Below are 19,448 nucleotides of genomic sequence, written 5' to 3'. Positions count from 1 at the left end.
GGTGGTCCTCTTTTGTGACCTTCTGACCAGGAAATTCAGTGGAGAAGCCAGATTCACTTAACAACTGGGTTACTAACTAAACAACTGCAGTGATTCACTTAACAGCTGTGGCAAGAAAGGTCATAAACTGGGGCAAAACTCACTTAATAACTGTCTTGCCTAGCAATAGAAATTTTGGGCGCAATTGTGGTCATAAGTTGAGGACTAATTGCAAAAACTTTACAGTTAAGCAGTACCCACGGGTCACTCTTCTACATAGAATTGGGTTGATTCAATAATATTTTGTGCTCTGAATCCTGCTGAGCTAATAGTTAAAAGGCAAATGAAATAGTTAAAAAGGCAAATGAACTCATAAACATTGGGGAGAAATCCTTATCCATAAATAACGATTATGAACATCAAGTTCTGTTAAAATGAGTTCAATAGACATAAAATGCTCCATTAGGTTTTAAGTCCCAATCTTTCCAGTACTGTTAAGCTAACTCACATTTTTCCTACCCTGCCTGCACAAGCTGGCTGATCAGAAAGCACAGAGAGGGGTTGCGATGAAACCTTTGGACTTGGTATGTCAAAATTTCAGAAAGTGCTTAACTTGATTCTGCTGGGGTGTTACTCCCAAACAAGAGAAACAATTCTTTACATATTCATGTATAATTCAATGCACTTCTTGTTCACACAATTGCAAACACTGATTTCATATGAATGCTGATAGTGCAGTTTTGGAGACTAGTCACAAATATCTTCTGTGCTTACGCCTTGAAAATAAGCTTCGCTGTGCAAACAGCCACCCTATGCAGCAATTGGAAGACAACGAAACTATGGCTGCCATGTCCCTATTGCATTTCTTTTGCAAGTGGCTCTCCTTTCCAATCACAGTCCTGAGGATGACAGATCACAAGAGGATATGGATGGTGAGGATCCATTTTAAGCTCTGGGTGGGGCAGGATCACCTATTTCTTCTTTTTTTTTGTTTATTCAGTTTCTTTGGTAACTCAAACAGGGATAATAGTTACTGCTGGTGAATGCACACCAGCATGTCACCCAACATGTTGTAGCGTGTCATCTTTGACACATGTGTCATAGGCCACATTTTGTCCAAAATGGGGGTTTGCCTGTGCATACAAATCTAATGGATGCACCTTGCATGGACAAGAGCAGGGAATATTTTGGCGACTACTTCAGAAAAGCTCTAAACCTGGAGTGTCCAATCTTGGCAGCTTTAAGACTTATGGACTTCAATTCCCAGAATTCCCCAGCCAGCAAAAATTCTGGGAGTTGAAATCTACAGGTCTTAAAGTTACCAAAAGTTACATTCCTGCTCTAAATTATATTTAAAGGCACCCTGAACAGGTAACAAAAGTAGGCAGAGATTCCACTCTTTCTCTCTTTTCACCATGAAGCATTCTTTTCCACCGTTGGTTGTTCAGACTAACCTAGTTCTTCAAATCAGGGAAGAGTTCATGAGTACAAGGAGAGAACCGGGATGGATCCCAAGAGATGCCCAGCAAGGACCAGAGGGGACCTGGCTAAAATGACCAACAGGTGCCAACTCTAGGCGTTCCCCATCACATTGATGGGATGGTTGAGAAAGAGCCTCAGGTTGTACTCACCTGAAAATGAATGTGGGTTGCTGCCTCCTAAAGGGGAAAACATTAACGTCAGGGCAGCTGAGGCCAATTGATGGCTGTTAGAGATCAGACAAAGGCAATATCCTCAAGCGATTGCAGAAGAAGCTGCTGGGACATGTTTGCAAGTGAGAGATGCCTCTGAGATAAGCTGGTTTAACCTCACACAAAACCAAGCAATTTTTGAGCAGATGTGCGGAATGTAATCGGGATTCCCAGAAGGGAGCGGCTGCACTCCAGAGGCAAAAAGATAGTGAAGGCTAGATAGTCTGGTTGTGTGGAAGATACTCAAGACTGCTCCTCTCCAGAAGTTAAAGTATATCTTTAAAATACTTTAGCAAGAGATTAGTCTAGGGGTGAAGAACAATAAAAGAAGCTGTCTAGAAGTAGCTCAGCGTGTCTTCCTTGGTTTTTGGAGCCTGACAGCAAGAAAGATAGATACACTGAAGGATAAGGTGATTGCCAGTTGTGACTATATCATGCTAGATACACACAGACACAGACACAGACACACAGACCCAATATCAAAGGCATGCTTGGGACACAACCAAAAACTATTGCAATCCCTTTGTCCTGCTGATGAACATCACAGAAATAGATAGGAAGATAGGTAAGTAGGTAGGTAGGTAGGTAGGTAGGTTGGTTGGTTGGTTGGTTGGTTAGTCAGTGAGGGACTGAATAGGCCTCTAATCTGAGCCTGCATGATGCTTCATTTTTTCCCCCTTACATTATGTGCCTGGGAAAGGATATATTCCTTATTACTACCACAAACCATGTGCCAAATGAGATTATGTAGAACTGGACTTCAACCTAGGATAGTCTTCCTGACATTTGAAAATCAACAGGAAAAGTCAATTCGGAATTATTGCACCGCTCCTGTTAAATGTGAAGGATGCAAAGGAAGAAAGAAAAGAATGAACATAATGGGGACTATCAATAAAAATTCAGAGAAAATGTATGCATTAACAGGGAGGTGAGGCCGGCGGGGCATTTCTCTATAATTAGTTGCTTCAGGAGACAACAGCTTTTGGATCCTAGAGCTGTTTAAAAACATTAGGAACATAAACATTTATCGAGTTTGCATTTTAATTTAATTTACCTAATCTGCATTTTCAAATTAATGTGCAACGCGGTCACTTACACCTTTTTTATACATTTTGTAATAAGAGTTCTCCTATCTGAAAGCCTCACCCAAAATGTGCATATTAGTAACACACACACACACACACACACACACACACACACAGAGGCATATTTTGGAAAATATTATGCAAACCCCATTTTTACAAGGGAAGACTGCAAAAATGTCTCCAAAAATGTGAATCAGCCTGCATTGACTTCTGAGAAAAGAAATCACAAAGATGGAAAAACAAGAAGAATCAGAGTGAAACCAAATTTATCCAAAAGATACTGGGTTAGAATTATGAAGCCCTATGGATTATGCAATAAGCAAGATGTTGCTAAATTCCAACCGCAGTTAAATCTCAGGATGCCATCTTATTTATACAAGGAACTTAGTGCAACATATTGTAAGTATGAAAATATGGAAAAGATCGTCCTCTTTATTCAGATCGACAATTATTTTTTGTCAGACTGTCTTGGTTTTAGAGCTACTTCTCATATAAAAAAGGGCTTGTGATTTCTGTTGGTAAGCTTCAACTTCCACACAGTGATGTAACGCAATAATTCTAAACTTAGGGCTCAGCAGCCCGATACTTGAGACAAAGGAATCTGTAAAGCTCTTTTTCACAGCCTCATTAATGTACATTCCTCCAAAGTGCAGGAAAATATGCCGGCGTAATTTGCATTACCCTGATGGCCAAGCTCTAAATCGCCCTCAGTAATGAGGCTTGCAAGTGATCTATCCGTACAGTTTTGCTGCAGCACAATTTAAGGGCAACAATTGATAGATTCCCCTGGTTTTGTTTTCCCATCCACCCTGCACCAGTTCCCGGGGGAAAGCACCATCAACACTCTTCACAGGGGCGGGCAGGCCTAGGTAAAAGTGAGTAGGTGTCTGAGGTGAAAGTTCTAGGCTGCCCTTCAAGTGATCCAACTGACAGGATCAAAACCTGCCACTAGAGTTACTGCTATTTCTGAATACACAACTATCAATTGTCTGGACCCCAAATGACAGGACTTGTTTAGCCATTTTCCGGAAGATTAGTCAACCTCCATTCAAAAACAGTGCAGCAAGAGCGTGGGGTGAAATGTCTGGCCATCTTCCAGCCCACCAACCTGTCAGTTGGGTTCCTTTTGGACAAAGGTGTATCAGAGTTTTTCCAAAAGAGAACCAGACAGGTCAGGTGTTATGAAGTTTCCGTGGAAACCAAATGTCAAGTGTTTTCTGCAGCCCTGGCCAAAATGGTCACAGGAGGCATTGACCAGGTGTCCCCCCCCCAATTGCCTCAGCCAATAAACCAACCAATAGAAGCTGATTGGATTATCAGCCGTGTGTTCTCGGGACTGCCTGTCGAGAGAGGATGGAAAACACTACATTAAAACTGGGACATCTAAAGATACATTTAGACCAGGGCTGTTAAACTCCCAGCCTGCAGGCCGGATGCGTCACGTGCTGGCCACGCCCACACCTGGTTTAGCGAAGGTGAAAAAAAGTCCTGATACATCACATGACACCGCCATGACAACGTGTTTGACACTCCTGTCTTAGACTGTGGTGAGCTGCAGATGAGACATAGCCCTGTAAAAACAATTGGTGTGGGGCATCTTGGTGCTGTAATTATAATAAGACCTGCAGATCAATCCTTAGTTGACTGTTGACATCTAGTGAAGCTACGGGTCAGATATTAAAGCAGAGGAACATTAGTGAAGATGTACATGATGCTTATATGAAGATTTATTAGCATAGTAAGAATATTGAAGATTCGCTCCCTCATTACACCATATACGTGTCAGGTTGAGGTGAGGCAGTTCAAAGTTACAACAGCATTGAAAACAGTGACTTATGACCATTTTTCACACTTACAACCTTTGCAGCATCCCCATGGTCACATGATCAAAATTCAGGCACTTGACAACTGGCATATATTTATGAGAGTCGTGCTGTCAAAGGGCCATGTGACCACCATTTGCAACCTTTCCAGCCAGCTTCCACCAAGCAAAGTCAATGACGGAAGCCAGATTCGCTTAACAACTGCACGATTCACTTAACAAGCGGTGATTCGCTTAATAACTGTGGCAAAAAGGCTGTAAAATGGGGCACAATTCAATTAACAACAATGGAAATTTTGGGCTCAATAGTGGTTGTAAGTCAAGGACTACCTCTAGGTAGATGTGACTCACAAATGTCTATGGAGATTCTCAGTCACCCAGCGCGTGGTTGACCAGTGCCACAAACACCCCCTTCCAACCTCACAATTCAAGAAAGGGGAGCAGTGACATCCCTAGGAGAAGACCCAAATAAAGGAAGATGCACAGTCATCCTGAACACAGGTAACTACAAGGCCAAGTGAACAATCTTCTGCAGGACATTACTACGTATGAGGCTTTGAAGAGAGACCCCACCAGCAGTTACCAGCAAAAAGTCATTGATTTCTTGCAACACCTACTGACCTACTGACACAGATAAACCTCCAGGTGGCTTGAACTAAAAGGAATGCAAATGACCAGCTGTCTGCAAGGAGTACAAATCTTTCCATTTCCCACCATCCAGCCAGAGCTGAAGAAGCTTCGAGGATGAGAAGCAAAACATCTCCAAAGAAAAACCAGAAAGCCCAGTTGCCCTTTGAAAAGGCACTTTGGGGACATCTGACTCACAAAGTGGCTGCTTTTGCTTGAGCAAATTTTGTATTTCTTTAACCTCTCTTTCCCCCTTTAAATTGCTTAGTTTAGGCATCAGCAAGGGAAGATTACATACAGGTAGCCCTTCACTTATAACTTTTAAGTTCAAAGTTATGAAAGCCCCCAAAAAAAAGTACTCACCACCCAGATTCAAAGTTCCGGCAGCTAGGAGCCTCCTCCCCATGGTTACATGACTGCATTTTGGATGCTCAGCGATCAGCCTGCATTTACGGGCATTTAGAATCTATATATATAAAAGCAAAATACCATTCATGCATCATCACAAAATCTCCAGAACCATAAAGCCTACAAACTTGAGATTTGGCACATATATTCCTCTTGGCTTCTAAGTGCTCACTAAGAAAGGATTTTTCGAAATGACCACCAGAGCATTAGTATTTCCTATATTATTATTAACACGCTCTGATGCTAAGGAGTTCTACTCCCCCTCCCCGCCTGAAAAGAAATCTGTTCCAAATGCAAAACACAAGCAGAGGAGAGCAGTTTCAGTTTCACAGCAGAAAGCAGCTTTAGTACAGAACAGTTGAGCTAAGCCACGCCCAGGCTCCTTGCTGTCTCCTTCTTGCTTACACAGCAAATACTGTTTCAGTTGCCATGTTTCAGTTTCTAAACAGCCCTCAACTCTCTCACGCACTAACAGGACACTAGCCAGATGAATACTGATAGATGTTGGTAGGCACAGGCAGAATTGTCTTTTCCTTATTTTCCTCCCAAAATACTAAGCCCAACCCCATAGTTTCATAGCGAAGCACAGATATTGAGCTAGTATAGAATAAGAGAGTTGGAAGAGACTTTGAAAGTCATTCAACTCCCTCCTTTCTTGACAAATAGTGTCCAATCTGTTCTTAAAAACCTCCAATTATGGAGCACCCACAACTTCTGAAAGTTCCACATTAATTGTTCTCACTGTCAGGGAATTTCTTCTTAATTCTCCTTTAAGAGGATCCCTCTTTGATAATCATCCATCCATTACTTCTTGTTTCCTGCAGTGTCCTGCAGTCACAGGACCACAATCTCTGACTTTTTTTGCCAGAAATTGGCATTTACTTCAGAATTTCGCCAAAAAATGCTCACTGCAGACAAGGGGGTTCACTTGATGAATGCCGCAGAAAAATGCCATAAAACCAGGTCGGTCACATGTTGACCTGCTTAATGACCCGCATGACTTAAGGCCATAATTATGGGCTTAGTCATGGTGTAAGTTGAGGGCTACCTGTATTAGTGAGGATTAAGTTTCTAACAGAGATTGAGTTTTTGCTAAGACAAACTAGAGAAATTATTATCTAATTGGGGTTAGAGTTGGAATTTTGCTATCTCACAGCTCACAAGAATAAATAGGAATAGCTGCCTTGTATGAGCTGTCTCTTTTCCAGGTGTTAATTTAAAAAAAATGCCATGATGTCATTTCAGTTAGGAAGTACCTCATTACTGACAATAAAAGCAATGTCAGTCACAGGAGATAACATATTTGTAGAGGAAAAAATGTGATGTATAACCAGATATTGCCAGCAATCTACTCCTGATCAAAAAAAATTTTTTAAAAAAAATAAGTAGGTCCCAATTCAAATGTTATTGAATTACCTGTTGCTCTTGGGATCCCAAATAACTGGGCCTTACACCCTCACTAACTCCTGATGCTTAAATGCTAGTGAAAGACAATCGAAATTTAATCTGTGTTTGTGCGAAATAGACTCCCATTGTTCCCACCTGATGTTTAAATCAGCATCACCATCTGGTGGTCAGTTATGGTAGCTCTTAATATTTTATTTGCCATTGCTTTCTGTAACACCGACAATAGGGCCAACATTGATAAAAATATAATAAATGTTTTGTGGGAGAAAAAGGAGGCACGGAACAACAAAATAAAACTTTTTGTTTATATTTATTCCATGATTTTTAAAAATCCCTCCATGTAGAAAATAGCATAGAATAGAACAGAATAATTTTATTGGCCAAGTGTGACTGGACACACAAGGAATTTGTCTTGGTGCAAATGCTCTCAGTGTACGTAAAAGCAAAGATACATTCACCAAGAGTCAAGAATCATGAGGTACAACACTTAATAATAGTCATAGGGTACAACAAGCAATCAAATCATACTAGAAAACAGCCAATATAACTTGTAAGGATACAAGCAACAAAGTTACAGTCATACAGTCACAAGTGGGAGGGGATGGGTGATAAGGAGTGATGAGAACATTAATAGTAATAGTAATGCAGACTTTGTAAATAGTTGAACAGTTGAGGGAATTATTTGTTTAGCAGAGTGATGGCATTCGGGGGGAAACTGTCCTTGTGTCTAATTGTTCTGGTGCGCAGCTCTACAGTGTCATTTTGAGGGTAGGAGTTGAAACAGTTTATGTCCAGGAAGTGAGTGGTCTATATAAAGAAAAATCTAAATGTAACTCTTTTTCTAGACAAATCATTTTTTCTTCTTCTTGCTGCTTATAAAGCACCAAGCAAATATGGAATGCCACCACTTTGGATTGCTTAGCTCAGAAAAAAAATATCTACCTTTTCTCTTTTCTACTGTTTTCACAGTATGTTAGAGACTTAAGGGCACAAAAGTTACCCAGAAATTCAAAACATTGCAAAGACTTGGCATTCCTTTGGTGTAGTTAATATGAGTAGGGCCTGCAGGCAGCCCTAACAATCATTCAGTGACTGTTTAGAGTTACAAAGTCACTGAACGAAGGGATGTAATTATAACTGATATTAAAACCTCCAGCCCCAGTCATGTGAATTTGGGAGCCTGCAACCAGTTCACACATACCATACTACCAGTTGCAGCGGCCCACAATCATACGATCAACATTTGTGGACCTTCCCTGCTGGCTTCACAGAAGCAAAGTCAATGGGGGAATCTGGTGAGAAAGATTGCATATCGCTCAGGGTGGTCTACCCCCCACTTTCTTCACTTGCGCACGCATTGCATCCTCCTTCCCCTTTCATTCACACATGCTCTGTACTGTCAGGCGCAAATAAACAAGAGCACTCACTGAGCTCAAAACACTAAAAAATTTATTGTTGCTACCAACCAGGGATGGGATTCTACCAGTTCACACCTATTCTCTAGAACCGGTTGTTAACATTCTAAGCAGTTCGGAGAACCAGTTGGGAAGAAATTACTGGCCTAATCCTGTAAGGAAGGCAGGAAGGAAACATTCTGGTGTTGCTTACAGAAACTGCCTCTCCGTTAACCCTTATTACATTCTTGGCAGGACTAGACTTCCTGTCTCAGGAACGTCTCTGGAGTTTTTTCCCCCTCATTTGCTGGTACTTTGCTTGTGTGGAGTGACCATTCAAAGTTACAATGGCACTGAAAAAAGTGACCATTATGACCATTTTTCACATTTACGACTCTTGCAGCATCCCCACAGTCATGAGAGGCCAGGCGAGAAGATGCGTGCCTCGATGTGAGTGATATTGAGTTGGCCACACCCAGCCAATGACAAGATCACCAAGCCACGCCCACCAACTAAGCCATGCCCACAGAACCGGTTGTTAAAAAATGTGAATCCCACCCCTGCTACCAACACAAAAGAATCTGATCAACTAATGATAAAAAAATGGTGCTAGATATGGGTCAATGGAATTCAATGGGAGGGCTGGACTTGGGTTTCTTGTGGTGGCGCAATGACCCCAAACAGATGATATGTTTGACTTCACCTTCCAGCTCAGCATGATCATCTACACCTGCCCTCTTTCCACAACTTCCCCACAATCACACACAACCTGCCCCCTTCTCCAGCTTCCCTGTGTTCACACATACTCACATTCCCCATGCCACCTTTCCATAGCCCCTGAACTGACACACACAATATGCACATGCCTGCAGCCCATACCTGTGCCCCCACACGATGCCTGCACCCACCACACCCACACGGCCTGCATCAGGTCTTTCAGGGCCTCTCCCTCCCACCCCTACCCCCGTGGCATCTGCTCATTCCTTCCATGGGACGTGTTCTGCTCACACATAATAACTTGCATATCTTGGGCTACAACAACAACTAGGTCTGGATTGCTGTCACTAAGTGATGTGGTTGTGTGATGTCGTGCTTTATGATTGTATTTTTTTAGTGACAGCAATCCTGATCAAGATCGCAGTCATAATCTGAGGACTACCTATTTTGAATGAAATATTTTAATTCATGTTTGGCATTTTTGGATCACAGCAGTCTCCCCTCCCCTCCAAAATCTCAAGTTTCCTGATGTTTTTCAACATTGAATTCATCCCATGGAAATTTGGTCTCTAGTCCATTCATATTTTCCTGGTAGAGCTGGTAGAAAGCAGCGCTCTGCTCTTCAGTAAAGTGAGTTTTCCAGTCCCCAGAAACCCCTGCAAAAAAGGGGAAGGAAAAAGGTAAGGCACTATGTGTTTTACTGCACCAACTTTTGGATATTCATTGAACTGTAGATTTTTTTCAACGCGTTTTGATTTTTACCTTTCCTGAAGAAAGGGCTGATCTTTTGATCCAGCACATTTTCAGGAACCAGAGTGTAATTCACCATCTTGTTGTTCTTCATCACCCCAAAAGAAGCATTTTCCACCACTGAGTCAACCATAGTAGAATCCAAATTCTTGCCTAGGAATTCACAAATGCGAAGAACACTGCCACGTAGATCCTAAAGGTAGAAGATCATGAGGAAAAGCTAGATCTCTAAGTTAGGACCTCTAGGACAAAATGACTTCTGAATTGGAGTGGGGCAACAAGGAATGAAAATAATAGATAGATAGATAGATAGATAGATAGATAGATAGATAGATAGATAGATAGATAGATAGATAGATAGACAGACAGACAGACAGACAGACAAGCAGGCAGATAAAAATAGATCTAGATAGATGATAGGTAGGCAGACATCTACCTTTAGCAATTCATCATAGACCAGAAGGAGAAACTTTTTCTCATTCTTGTAGGCCAGCCAACTTTTAACATGATCAAACCAGGTACCAAAGAGAACTGGGGGAAGCAAATAAAAAGGAAAGCGTTTTTATTTTATATTTTTGTAGCTGCATAGATTTTAATATAGTAAGCAAAATAATTCTGGAATTGGAAACCTATATGCACTAATAGTGAATTCCACTGATCCCAGCAAAACTGATTTCTAAGCAAATGTTCATAGCAAAAGGAGGGTGGTATTGTACCTCCAGATGTTCTGGATTATAATTCCCATAATCCCTTGCCACAGGCCATGCTGGCTAGGCAACAAGGAACCAAAATCCAAGACAACTGGACCATATTGCCCACTCGTGTCTTACAAGCATCTCAGCCAAAGGGAAGAATGCTACGGAGACAGCAAGGAGCTAAAAGTTCACCTGACAGAATCCATTTGTTATCATCTAACAGACTAAGCAGATTGTTAGTGTGGACTTGACATCCACAGACATTTGACACACAAGGGGATTCTACAAAGGATTGGCATTTTGCTTCATCAGAGGGCATAATTTAATTGGTTCCAGGTCAGACAAAACATGACCCAACCGAACTGAGAAAGAAGCAATCAGATTTACCAGTTGCATCTTACACATGCCAGAGGTCAATGCTGTGAGTTGTGAGGCAGTTAAAAGCAGGTCAATTGTTATGACAAAAAATAGCAAAAGCAACTCATGATTCATTATAAAAAGAATGAAGACAGCAAAGAGGTTATAATGAAAGGAATGAGATGGATGGATGGCTAAGATGTTGGTGGTTAAGGATGAATCTAAGGAGTATCTTAGAGTAAGATTGTAATACAAAATGAGTAGAACCCCAAAGGCCATAGCTGAAATGGCATGTTTCTTTCTGGATCTGGGGTTGATTTGTTAGCATTTTTAAACCAGGTTAATTTATTTCTATACTGTTAGACTGCCTAAGACTCAGACTATAGATTATTTCTTATGTATTTCCTACCTCAAAATGCAGGGAAATAGCACCATAAATTCTGGACAATTGTGTTTTTATTTATTTATTTATTTTATTTTATTTATTTATGTTTGGTGGTAACTTCAGTGGTTCAGGATTAACCTGGGACCTTGGCTGTCTATCCAAAATAGACCTGCTCAGATAGCACTAGCACTAGCATTTAGACTTATATATCACTTCACAGTGCTTTAAGAGGTTTACAGAGTCAACATATTGCCCCCCCGCCCGCCCGCCCGCCCCAACAACCTGGGTCCTCATTTTACCAACCTCGGAAGGATGGAAGGGTGAGTCAACCTTGAGCTGGTCAGACTCGAACTCCTGGAGTGAGCAGTGAGTTAGCCTGCAGTACTACTGCATTTTAACCACTGCACCACCATGGCTCTTAAAGGCTCGTAAAGGTGAAGGGGAAAGATGAATCATCAAGAATGATAATAGGGGGAAGATTGCAGTCAATGAGGAACTTCTGACACTGACTCTTTCTACTAGGGATTCTACTGACTTTGGTGAACAAATCATGAATAAATTTCCAGCCTCTACCCACATACTTTTTCCTGTTGAAAACAGCTCAATGAATTCTCCAAAATCTTCTCTATACTCCAGAAATGAACTCATCTTGGCATAATGATAGAGCGATACACAGACGTCCTTGGGGTCACGGACAGTGTAAATAGCCTGGAAGAGAAAGTTTGCCAAGCATTGCAATGGCTTCGTCTCAATGGTTCCCATAGTTTCTTCCCAAAGTGAAAACTTGGAGAGGCCAGGAGGAAATGTCAACCTCTCTTACCAGTTATCAGAAAGCCCCATCTCTGACTGCTGACTGATTTCTTAGTGGTGACCAATGGGAGCATGCTTTCCAACACACAAGGTAATTAAAGATTCATCCATCATACTAATTCATAATGGGTTTTCTTTGATTTTGGCATAGTGTGTTAGCCATCATGATTGTAAACTACAATTGCACCTTACTGAAGACACAATTGAATTTATGAATGAAGGCAAATATACATGTCTCAGGATAACATTGTAGGATGCAATCTGGGTCGGTTACCGGGACCACAGGTTTAGTCTTTCACAATTTTGGACTCCTGCTGGAGACCATCCCCAGGACTGTCCAAAATGTGTAGATAGGGCTCCATCATGAGTCCAAAAGCTAAGAAGATTAAACCTCTGGTCCTGGTGACCAACCCACATTGCATCCTACAATTGAATTCACTATTAACGATCTATGGCTTGTTTAATGAATCAACATTTTCTTTATATGTATACATACTCCTAGGTACAAATGGAATCACCTTAGCTTGTGAAGTGAAGAACTTTTCTGGAAAGATTGTTGCAGGCAAATGAGAGGTAATGAGACGCGGGGAGGGTCGATTCTCCAAGTATTGCTTTGCTGAATTGTGTTCAACCCAGGGCACTCGTTCCCAACAAGGGGTTGACTGTGAGAATGTGGGATCTCCATTGCTATAAATTAAAGTAAGAATTTCTTGCATCCAAGTTGTTCCTGAAAACAAGACAAGAACATCCTACACTTCAGCCTTACCCTGAATCTGCAAGGCATCATTGAAGGTATCTACCAAAGCTTTTTGTAGGAGCTGTGGAAGAAATTTAGGTTTAGGATCTGAAATGATCCAGTGGAACTAAGCAAAATCCCAGGTATTGTTTTATCATAGTATTTTGGGTTTCTGCACATACATGCACTTCTATTCACTAGGTCACTAGTTTCGATGGACAAAAAAAATTGGATGGACAGACAGACAGGGGACGCAATTTACTGCACAATTTTTAAGTGCCTCTTTCTGTCTCGTAGTTTTAAGGCAACCCTTTCACCAACAGACAGAACTGCAACTAGTCCCGGCATGCATCCAAAATCATTTGTTGTTGTTGTTGTTGTTTTAATTTTCCAACAAGGCATTTATGCTTTTAAGATTTTGATTTCACGCACTTAAAACACTGCTACTTTTGGTAATTTTTCTGGAAAAGTTCTAGCTATTATAATTTTATCAGTCCACACAACTTCTAAAGATATACACGTATACTTGACATATACTCTAGACTAGAGAAAAGTGAGTCAAAGCAAACCACGAAAGTATAAATTAATATATTTTCTTCATCCCGAAATTCCAGGGAAGCAGGGGATAGGTACTAGTGTGGCTCACCAGATTTGGGGTACGTAACATTGAAGACATCACTATCCCGCACTTGAAAACTCCGGTGAGCATAGCGAATGCTCTCTTCACTGTGCATGATGCTGGGAAATGTGATTCCTCCATACTGAATAGACTCGACAATCCGTTTGGCCATTGTGTTTCTGTGGAAGGAGGAAAGAGACACAAAGGAAGTAAAAACAGAAGCCCAAACACCCTTTCAACTCTCTGTCCCTGGAAAGGGAAAACCTCCTTGATGGAATTAATGGGAAAGAGGAAGAATGCAATTCCAAAGTTTTCCTTCCTTGCTTCTTCAAAATCTACTACAACTCCACCCAAATCTGTTTTTCTCTTCTCATCTTCCAGCCTCCTTTTGTGCCACACCTCTTTCTGGCACAGGCTGCGCAGAGGAAAAACCCTTGCAAAAAGAGACTTTGTCCTTTGAAAAGAGAAGAGAGCCAGCACAATGAAATTAAGGTCACATGTGTTCACAGTTCTCTCTGCCTTCCACACATACATACAGAGAGAAAATAATAAGTAAAATCCAGACTCAGAAGAAATATGCACTGCTACTATCTTTCTGTAACATTATTCTACATATTGTTTTCCCACTGATGCAGTTACTGGAAAAGAATATTGTAGCTTTTCACATAGAATTATTATTATTTTGTTCCCCAGTCCTGGAATGGAAAACAAGGCATTCTTCAGTCTTGGTCTATTGAAGCAAGGCTCCATACCAGCCAAACTCTGCTTTTCAAAAGAAATCATCTGACTCTCCCCTCTCGTTTTAATTCTCTGGTAACTACTAGAGGGCCCAGAACTCCTGATTGTAGCTCACCCTTCAGATGGGGAGTTTTCCTCCCTTCGAGAGTCATCTGCTGTTCATTTATAGCAGGAAGAGGGCTACTTGCAGTCCTCCACATGCCGTTTGACAAGTCTCAGAATCTGCCCCACACATACATTCTAAGGCTGATGGAAACTGGAGTCCCATCATCCAGAAAGCTGAGTGTGGTCAGTCTCCAATGTAAAGAGGTACCATCTGAAGAGAGCCGTATAACTTACAGTAATTCAACAGATGAGGCTTTAAGTCTCTTAGGACATAGAAAAGCATGCAGATATTCCTTTCTCATCAGACAACCAAGATTTCTGCTATCGGGATCTGGATCTAAATTATTGATCCATCTACATTCTTATGGGCCATCAGTTAAGTCACAGAAATATTCACATAAAAGCCAAATGTTCAGCTCCCATCCACCACCACCACCATCAAGGTTGTCAAACAAACCCAATGTAAATTTGCTTTGTGTTTGGGGTTTTTTTTGAATAACTGTAAAAACTGGGAGATATCCAAGAGCTCATCTTTTGAGAAGATGTTAAAGGCATAGGTTCTGGGCCAAGTAAATATGTTGGCAAGCTAAATCTAACCTGCTGGAAACTTCTTCCTTCCAGGAAAATCCAGACCTCCTGTTTCTCTCTACTTCTCAGTTGTAACTTGTAAAGTGCCAACAAATCATTGCAGATTAAATCAGAATTGGAAGAAGTTGTGCATCCTCAACTGGAGCATCTCATCATAGTTCAGCTGGCCACCAACCAAGGTGGTAGATTCCACAACCAAGCAATTTTTACGATGAGGAAATTTTTCCTCCTGTTTAACTAAAATCTGCTTCCCTGCATTTTGCCCACAGATCTTGACTTCCTCTGTAGAACAGAGCGCTTGACTTTTCCATCTTGGTCATCACTGGGCTATTTTTACCCTTTTTTATGGCTCCTAAAAGCTGCAGGGATGTGATGCTAAGGCAGTGAAGGTCCAGATAGGGTCAAATAATGTTGGCCTCTTTAGGAAGATGCTGGTTGTCTGCTGGGCTGGCAGGTAGCCTATGAACCACAGGCAGCCCACCTATGTTCTGTGGTTAGTTATATATCTCGCTTTCTGCTTCTTTATGTTTTCCTCTGTAGGATTAGTGTTAGATCTTCTTTTGAGGTCATTTTTATTTACCAATACTCACTCTCTTATGGTAATTGTCCATTTTATCAAAACCCTTCTTACAATGGGGCACTTGAGCAACACAGGACAGAGTAAAGCAATTATTTCTCAGGATCTGATCAGTGTTTTTGGTGATGTAATCTAATTGCAATAACTTTATTAGCAGCTGCACTACACTGTTGGCTCTTGCTTAGCTTTCAACCTACTAAGGTGCCCAAATCTTTTCCCTTTGTATAGCAGCCAAACCCGTTTTCCCTCTTCAGTACTTCTGCCTTTGTTATAAAACCTAAATACAGGATTTTTTTTTTCATTTTCCCACAAATATCCTTGATTTATACATGCAGTAAAATGCAGCTGGGAGTGAGCTGGTAGACTAATGAGGGAGTTAAAAAAAACACCACCTCCCCCCTTCACTCCACAGGGGTTTTGAGATTAGTTTGGTTTGGTTTGGTTTAGTTTCTTGTTAATGCCTCTCAATTAAAGTTTCCTTCCAGTAAAATTCTAGCAGGTCAATCTAGAGCCATTCTCTACATCGGTTAATATGATTCCATTCGGTGAATGTATCTTGTTTGGGAACAGCATAAACAGAAGCCTGTCTACTAACCACTGAATCCTCATAGAAACTCCTTTGTGCAACATTTCAAAGAAGTTACGCAGGATTAATAATAACATTTTAGAAGCAGCATATGAAAATCTGAAGCAACAACATGCTTCTGTAAGGAACAGGATATCTATATACTACTAAACCTGTCTGTTTGTAACCTTCAATAAGCCCAATTAGTGCATCAGAGTGCAAAGGTTTTTAAATCAAGGTGCCTCAAATCCACTAACTTAAAAAATGCATACACAATCCAGGACTCATGCTATTGAAATTTAAAGGATCTTCACATCAGTTGTTTTTGCAAAACTGGTGGTTGCTATATTGCAATGGTCCGTTGCAGTAATGTAATAGGATTTCTTACACTCGCTGCCAGCTCCCCACAAGCAAAGTCATTGGGGAAGCCAGCAGGAAATCAGAAGCCACTCCCACTCCCATTACTTTTTTTTCTTTTCTGTACATTAGCAATTTTATTTTTTCTGTTTAGGTAAGGAAATAATTCTGAAAGCTGTCATGGATTGTCTCATAGCTACCTAAAATATAAGGAATGTTAAGCTTTGAATAGTTATTGGAGAAGATATTCCTGGTCTTCACAGCCTGGTGAGGCTTGTATGACTTCCTAGCTACTTGCAGGTATAAGAAATCCTTGTGATTTCTACCCTGTTTGGCCAGCTTAGAGTGAGTACTTCTTAATCTTCCACAGCCAATCATCTTCCAAAGTGTAGGGAATGTAAGAGTTCCATTACGACTGAACTTTGCTACCAAGAATGTTCAGAATTGCCCCATCATATTTATCTTGGAAATTTAGACCATTGAGTAACAAAGCAGGTTTCATACACACCATAAAGTGTCAACTAAGAGGCACAGAAACACAAAAAGATACTCACGTACGAACCAGATATGATTACAAGAGGTAGCACTGCCTCAATCCAAGTAGCTAGCTTCCCTGCCTTGGTTTAGGCAACAAGCTAGGTCATTATGTAACTAGCGTGGGTTGATTTAGTGCAGTGTGTGCACTCAGAAATTACAGTTTAACACATCGTGGCTTACAAACTCCATAGTGGATTAAGCAATTAACACTGATTGAAAATCATTTTGGTCTCTCCTGCTTAACAGTAAATAAAGTGAGAATTTGGTACATTTGCCAGAAATCAATTCCACACCACAAGGCTGCAATATGTAGACATTCAACAGGTGAATTTTCATCTTTCCCCCTTTCTGGAAAAGAAATGTTGATCAGCCTGGAATTCTGTTTATCGGACAGCTCTAAAAACGAAGCAACCCTGCCGGGAAAAACCTTATTTCCACTCCATCCTTACTTATGCATAATTTCCAATAAATCTGACTTTTGGCTTCTATACAAACGGATCTTGCTGTCTTAAGTGCCTGGAGTGGAGGGTCTCCTTGCCTTCCCCACGCAACAAACCCCACGTCCCCTTCTAGTTTTGAACTCCAGACATACGGTTGTTCTCCAAAGAAAACCCGATTTTTCTGGCACGGCTTTTTCTCAACCCGCCTTTGCGGTCTCTTACTAATAAACCCCTATCCCTCCCACCCAGACCGCCGCGAAGCCGAAATCGGTGGCTCTCCGCCCTTCCTTTTTCATAACCTACTAAATTTCACTTCATTCCCACCGGACTCGGGCGTCCTGATTTTGCGATAACCAATCCAGGGATTCTGGGCGGGACTTCCCTTCGCATACGTTTCTCAAGCTTTGCCTCCTAACCGGAGACCCCCCCCCTTTTTTTTTTTTAAGGTGGCGAGATCCTCTTAGAGACGTCCTGCTCGATCCTTGACCCGCAGAAGGTATTCGATGGCCAGATGGTCCCTAAGGCCAGCAAAGAGGTTGCCCTGCTGCTCCATCAGAAAATGAATATGATGGGGCGAAGTCCTGAAATATCAGGAAGTATCATCCAAAGAAGCTTCTCCAGCTGTTGAGAAGTGAAACATCTTCAAAGAAAAACCAGAAAGTCCAGTTGCCTCTTGGAAAAGCACCTTTGGGACAACGGCAACCTGGATGACTGAGAATCTCCGTAGATCTTAGGAGTAAAACTTTTTCCACATATGTGAAACTTAACCTCCTCCAATACTCCATCCTTCTGGGTCCTACAGTTGCCACTTGACTTATAGGACTCTAATATGCATCCATAATGGTACGTAGCAACCTCCAAAGTCTGGGAATTCTTAAATCATAGCTTCTTGAACAAGCCGTATTAGCTTACTTCACCTATTTACTTATTAAATTTGTGGATGTGAAGCTAGTTCATCTCCATGGTGCACCCAGGATAGCGTGACAGTGTGAACTAAATGAACTAGCAACTAGCCAGACTACCCTGTAGACTTTCCTGCCTCTCAAAATACATGGCAACAAAAATGAAGCCATATGCTAAATAAATAAATATTCTATTTGTATGCTGCCCATCTGTGTATCAACCAACTCTAGGTGGCTTTATAACATTTAACATATAATCTTTATGACAACAGGCCATAGTTGGCTTTAGTTATTGTGCTAAGCTGCAAAACGTAACCACAGTAGTTGCACAAAAGCTTAACCATAATCTTCAATGTGTAAATTGATTGGCTGGATTCTTGCAGCACAGCCAAATGAAATTAAGTAACATTACAACCAGACATGACATAAGCGAAACCTATTCAAATTATTAGCTTATGGCTTATAAATTTGATGACTTCAGCTTGCAAAATGGGATTTCAACCTTGGCAGCTTTTTTTGTTAGTTCATCAAAAGAAACCTTGTCTATTCTATTCTGGACATTGCCACATTTCAGCCAATGTGTAGCAATGGTGTCATTGCCACACTAACAATGCAGCATCGATAATTAATCTCTGAGGCTAAATGAGGGAATACCTTATACAAGTCCCAATGTGAAAAACTACAAACTTATTTTGGGCAACATGATACAGGTATTGTTGTTTTCCCTGTCTTCAGTCACCCTCTTATAAAATCCTATTATGGAAAAGGAGTTGCACAAATATGTGCAGGCCATCTGTTCAAAGGTTTTCACGTGGAAAATTGTAGAGGTTTTACCAGCAATTGCCTGCCCTAAATGAAATCATACCTTACCAGCAGAAAACATTACATTTTGTCAAATTAAATTCCACAGCCTAGAAGGGAAAATGTAATGGTGTTTTCATTAGAGCAGCTGTAGGTAAAACTAAGATGTTGGACTATAACTTCTATTATCCCAAGGATTATGAGCAAAGAATATGGTAAAAGTTACCATAGTCCCATTCTTTTGGGAGTATTATAGATTCCCCATATTATAATGAGATTAGAACTGAGAAAACCTCAGTTCAAATTTCCATTCAGCTCATGGATAAGACTAGGATATGTCAAGCTCAAAAGGTCCA

General features: G+C 41.0%; 1 protein-coding gene across 7 annotated transcripts; it reads right to left on the bottom strand.

The window, feature by feature from the left end:
- Positions 1-9,573: 9,573 nt before the first annotated feature.
- On the bottom strand, positions 9,574-17,786 carry LOC113421782 (sulfotransferase 2B1). Of its 7 annotated transcripts, none has more exons than XM_026682366.2 (7): positions 17,693-17,786; positions 13,510-13,661; positions 12,646-12,854; positions 11,899-12,025; positions 10,317-10,411; positions 9,893-10,073; positions 9,574-9,786 (listed from the first exon to the last, which is right to left on the bottom strand). In XM_026682366.2, the coding sequence occupies exons 2-7, from the start codon at positions 13,652-13,654 to the stop codon at positions 9,647-9,649; spliced, it is 897 nt and encodes a 298-aa protein (XP_026538151.1). In that variant the 5' UTR covers positions 13,655-13,661; positions 17,693-17,786; the 3' UTR covers positions 9,574-9,646. The 7 variants fall into 7 exon arrangements, with proteins under 7 accessions (XP_026538151.1, XP_087804207.1, XP_087804206.1 ...); XM_087948081.1 differs by lacking the exon at positions 17,693-17,786 and adding an exon at positions 16,967-17,537; XM_087948080.1 differs by lacking the exon at positions 17,693-17,786 and adding an exon at positions 14,336-14,473.
- Positions 17,787-19,448: the final 1,662 nt, after the last annotated feature.

This window comes from Notechis scutatus, chromosome Z (assembly GCF_049901735.1).
Source record: "Notechis scutatus isolate UNSWTSFEM ecotype Mainland chromosome Z, rNotScu1.2, whole genome shotgun sequence".
NCBI lineage: Eukaryota > Metazoa > Chordata > Lepidosauria > Squamata > Elapidae > Notechis > Notechis scutatus.
Note: the sequence above shows the minus strand (reverse complement) of the source record. Positions and strands in the feature narration are given on the sequence as shown.

Excerpts from the sequence above, each read along its gene's own strand:
- LOC113421782 (XM_087948079.1), bottom strand. The coding sequence starts at position 13,856 with ATGAGAAGAGAAAAACAGATT. Across the intron at positions 13,664-13,835 it reads TGAGAAGAGAAAAACAGATT|AGAAACACAATGGCCAAACG; the intron begins TGGGTGGAGTTG and ends TCCTCCTTCCAC. Across the intron at positions 10,412-11,898 it reads GCTGTTTTCAACAGGAAAAA|TTCTCTTTGGTACCTGGTTT; the intron begins GTATGTGGGTAG and ends TGCTTCCCCCAG.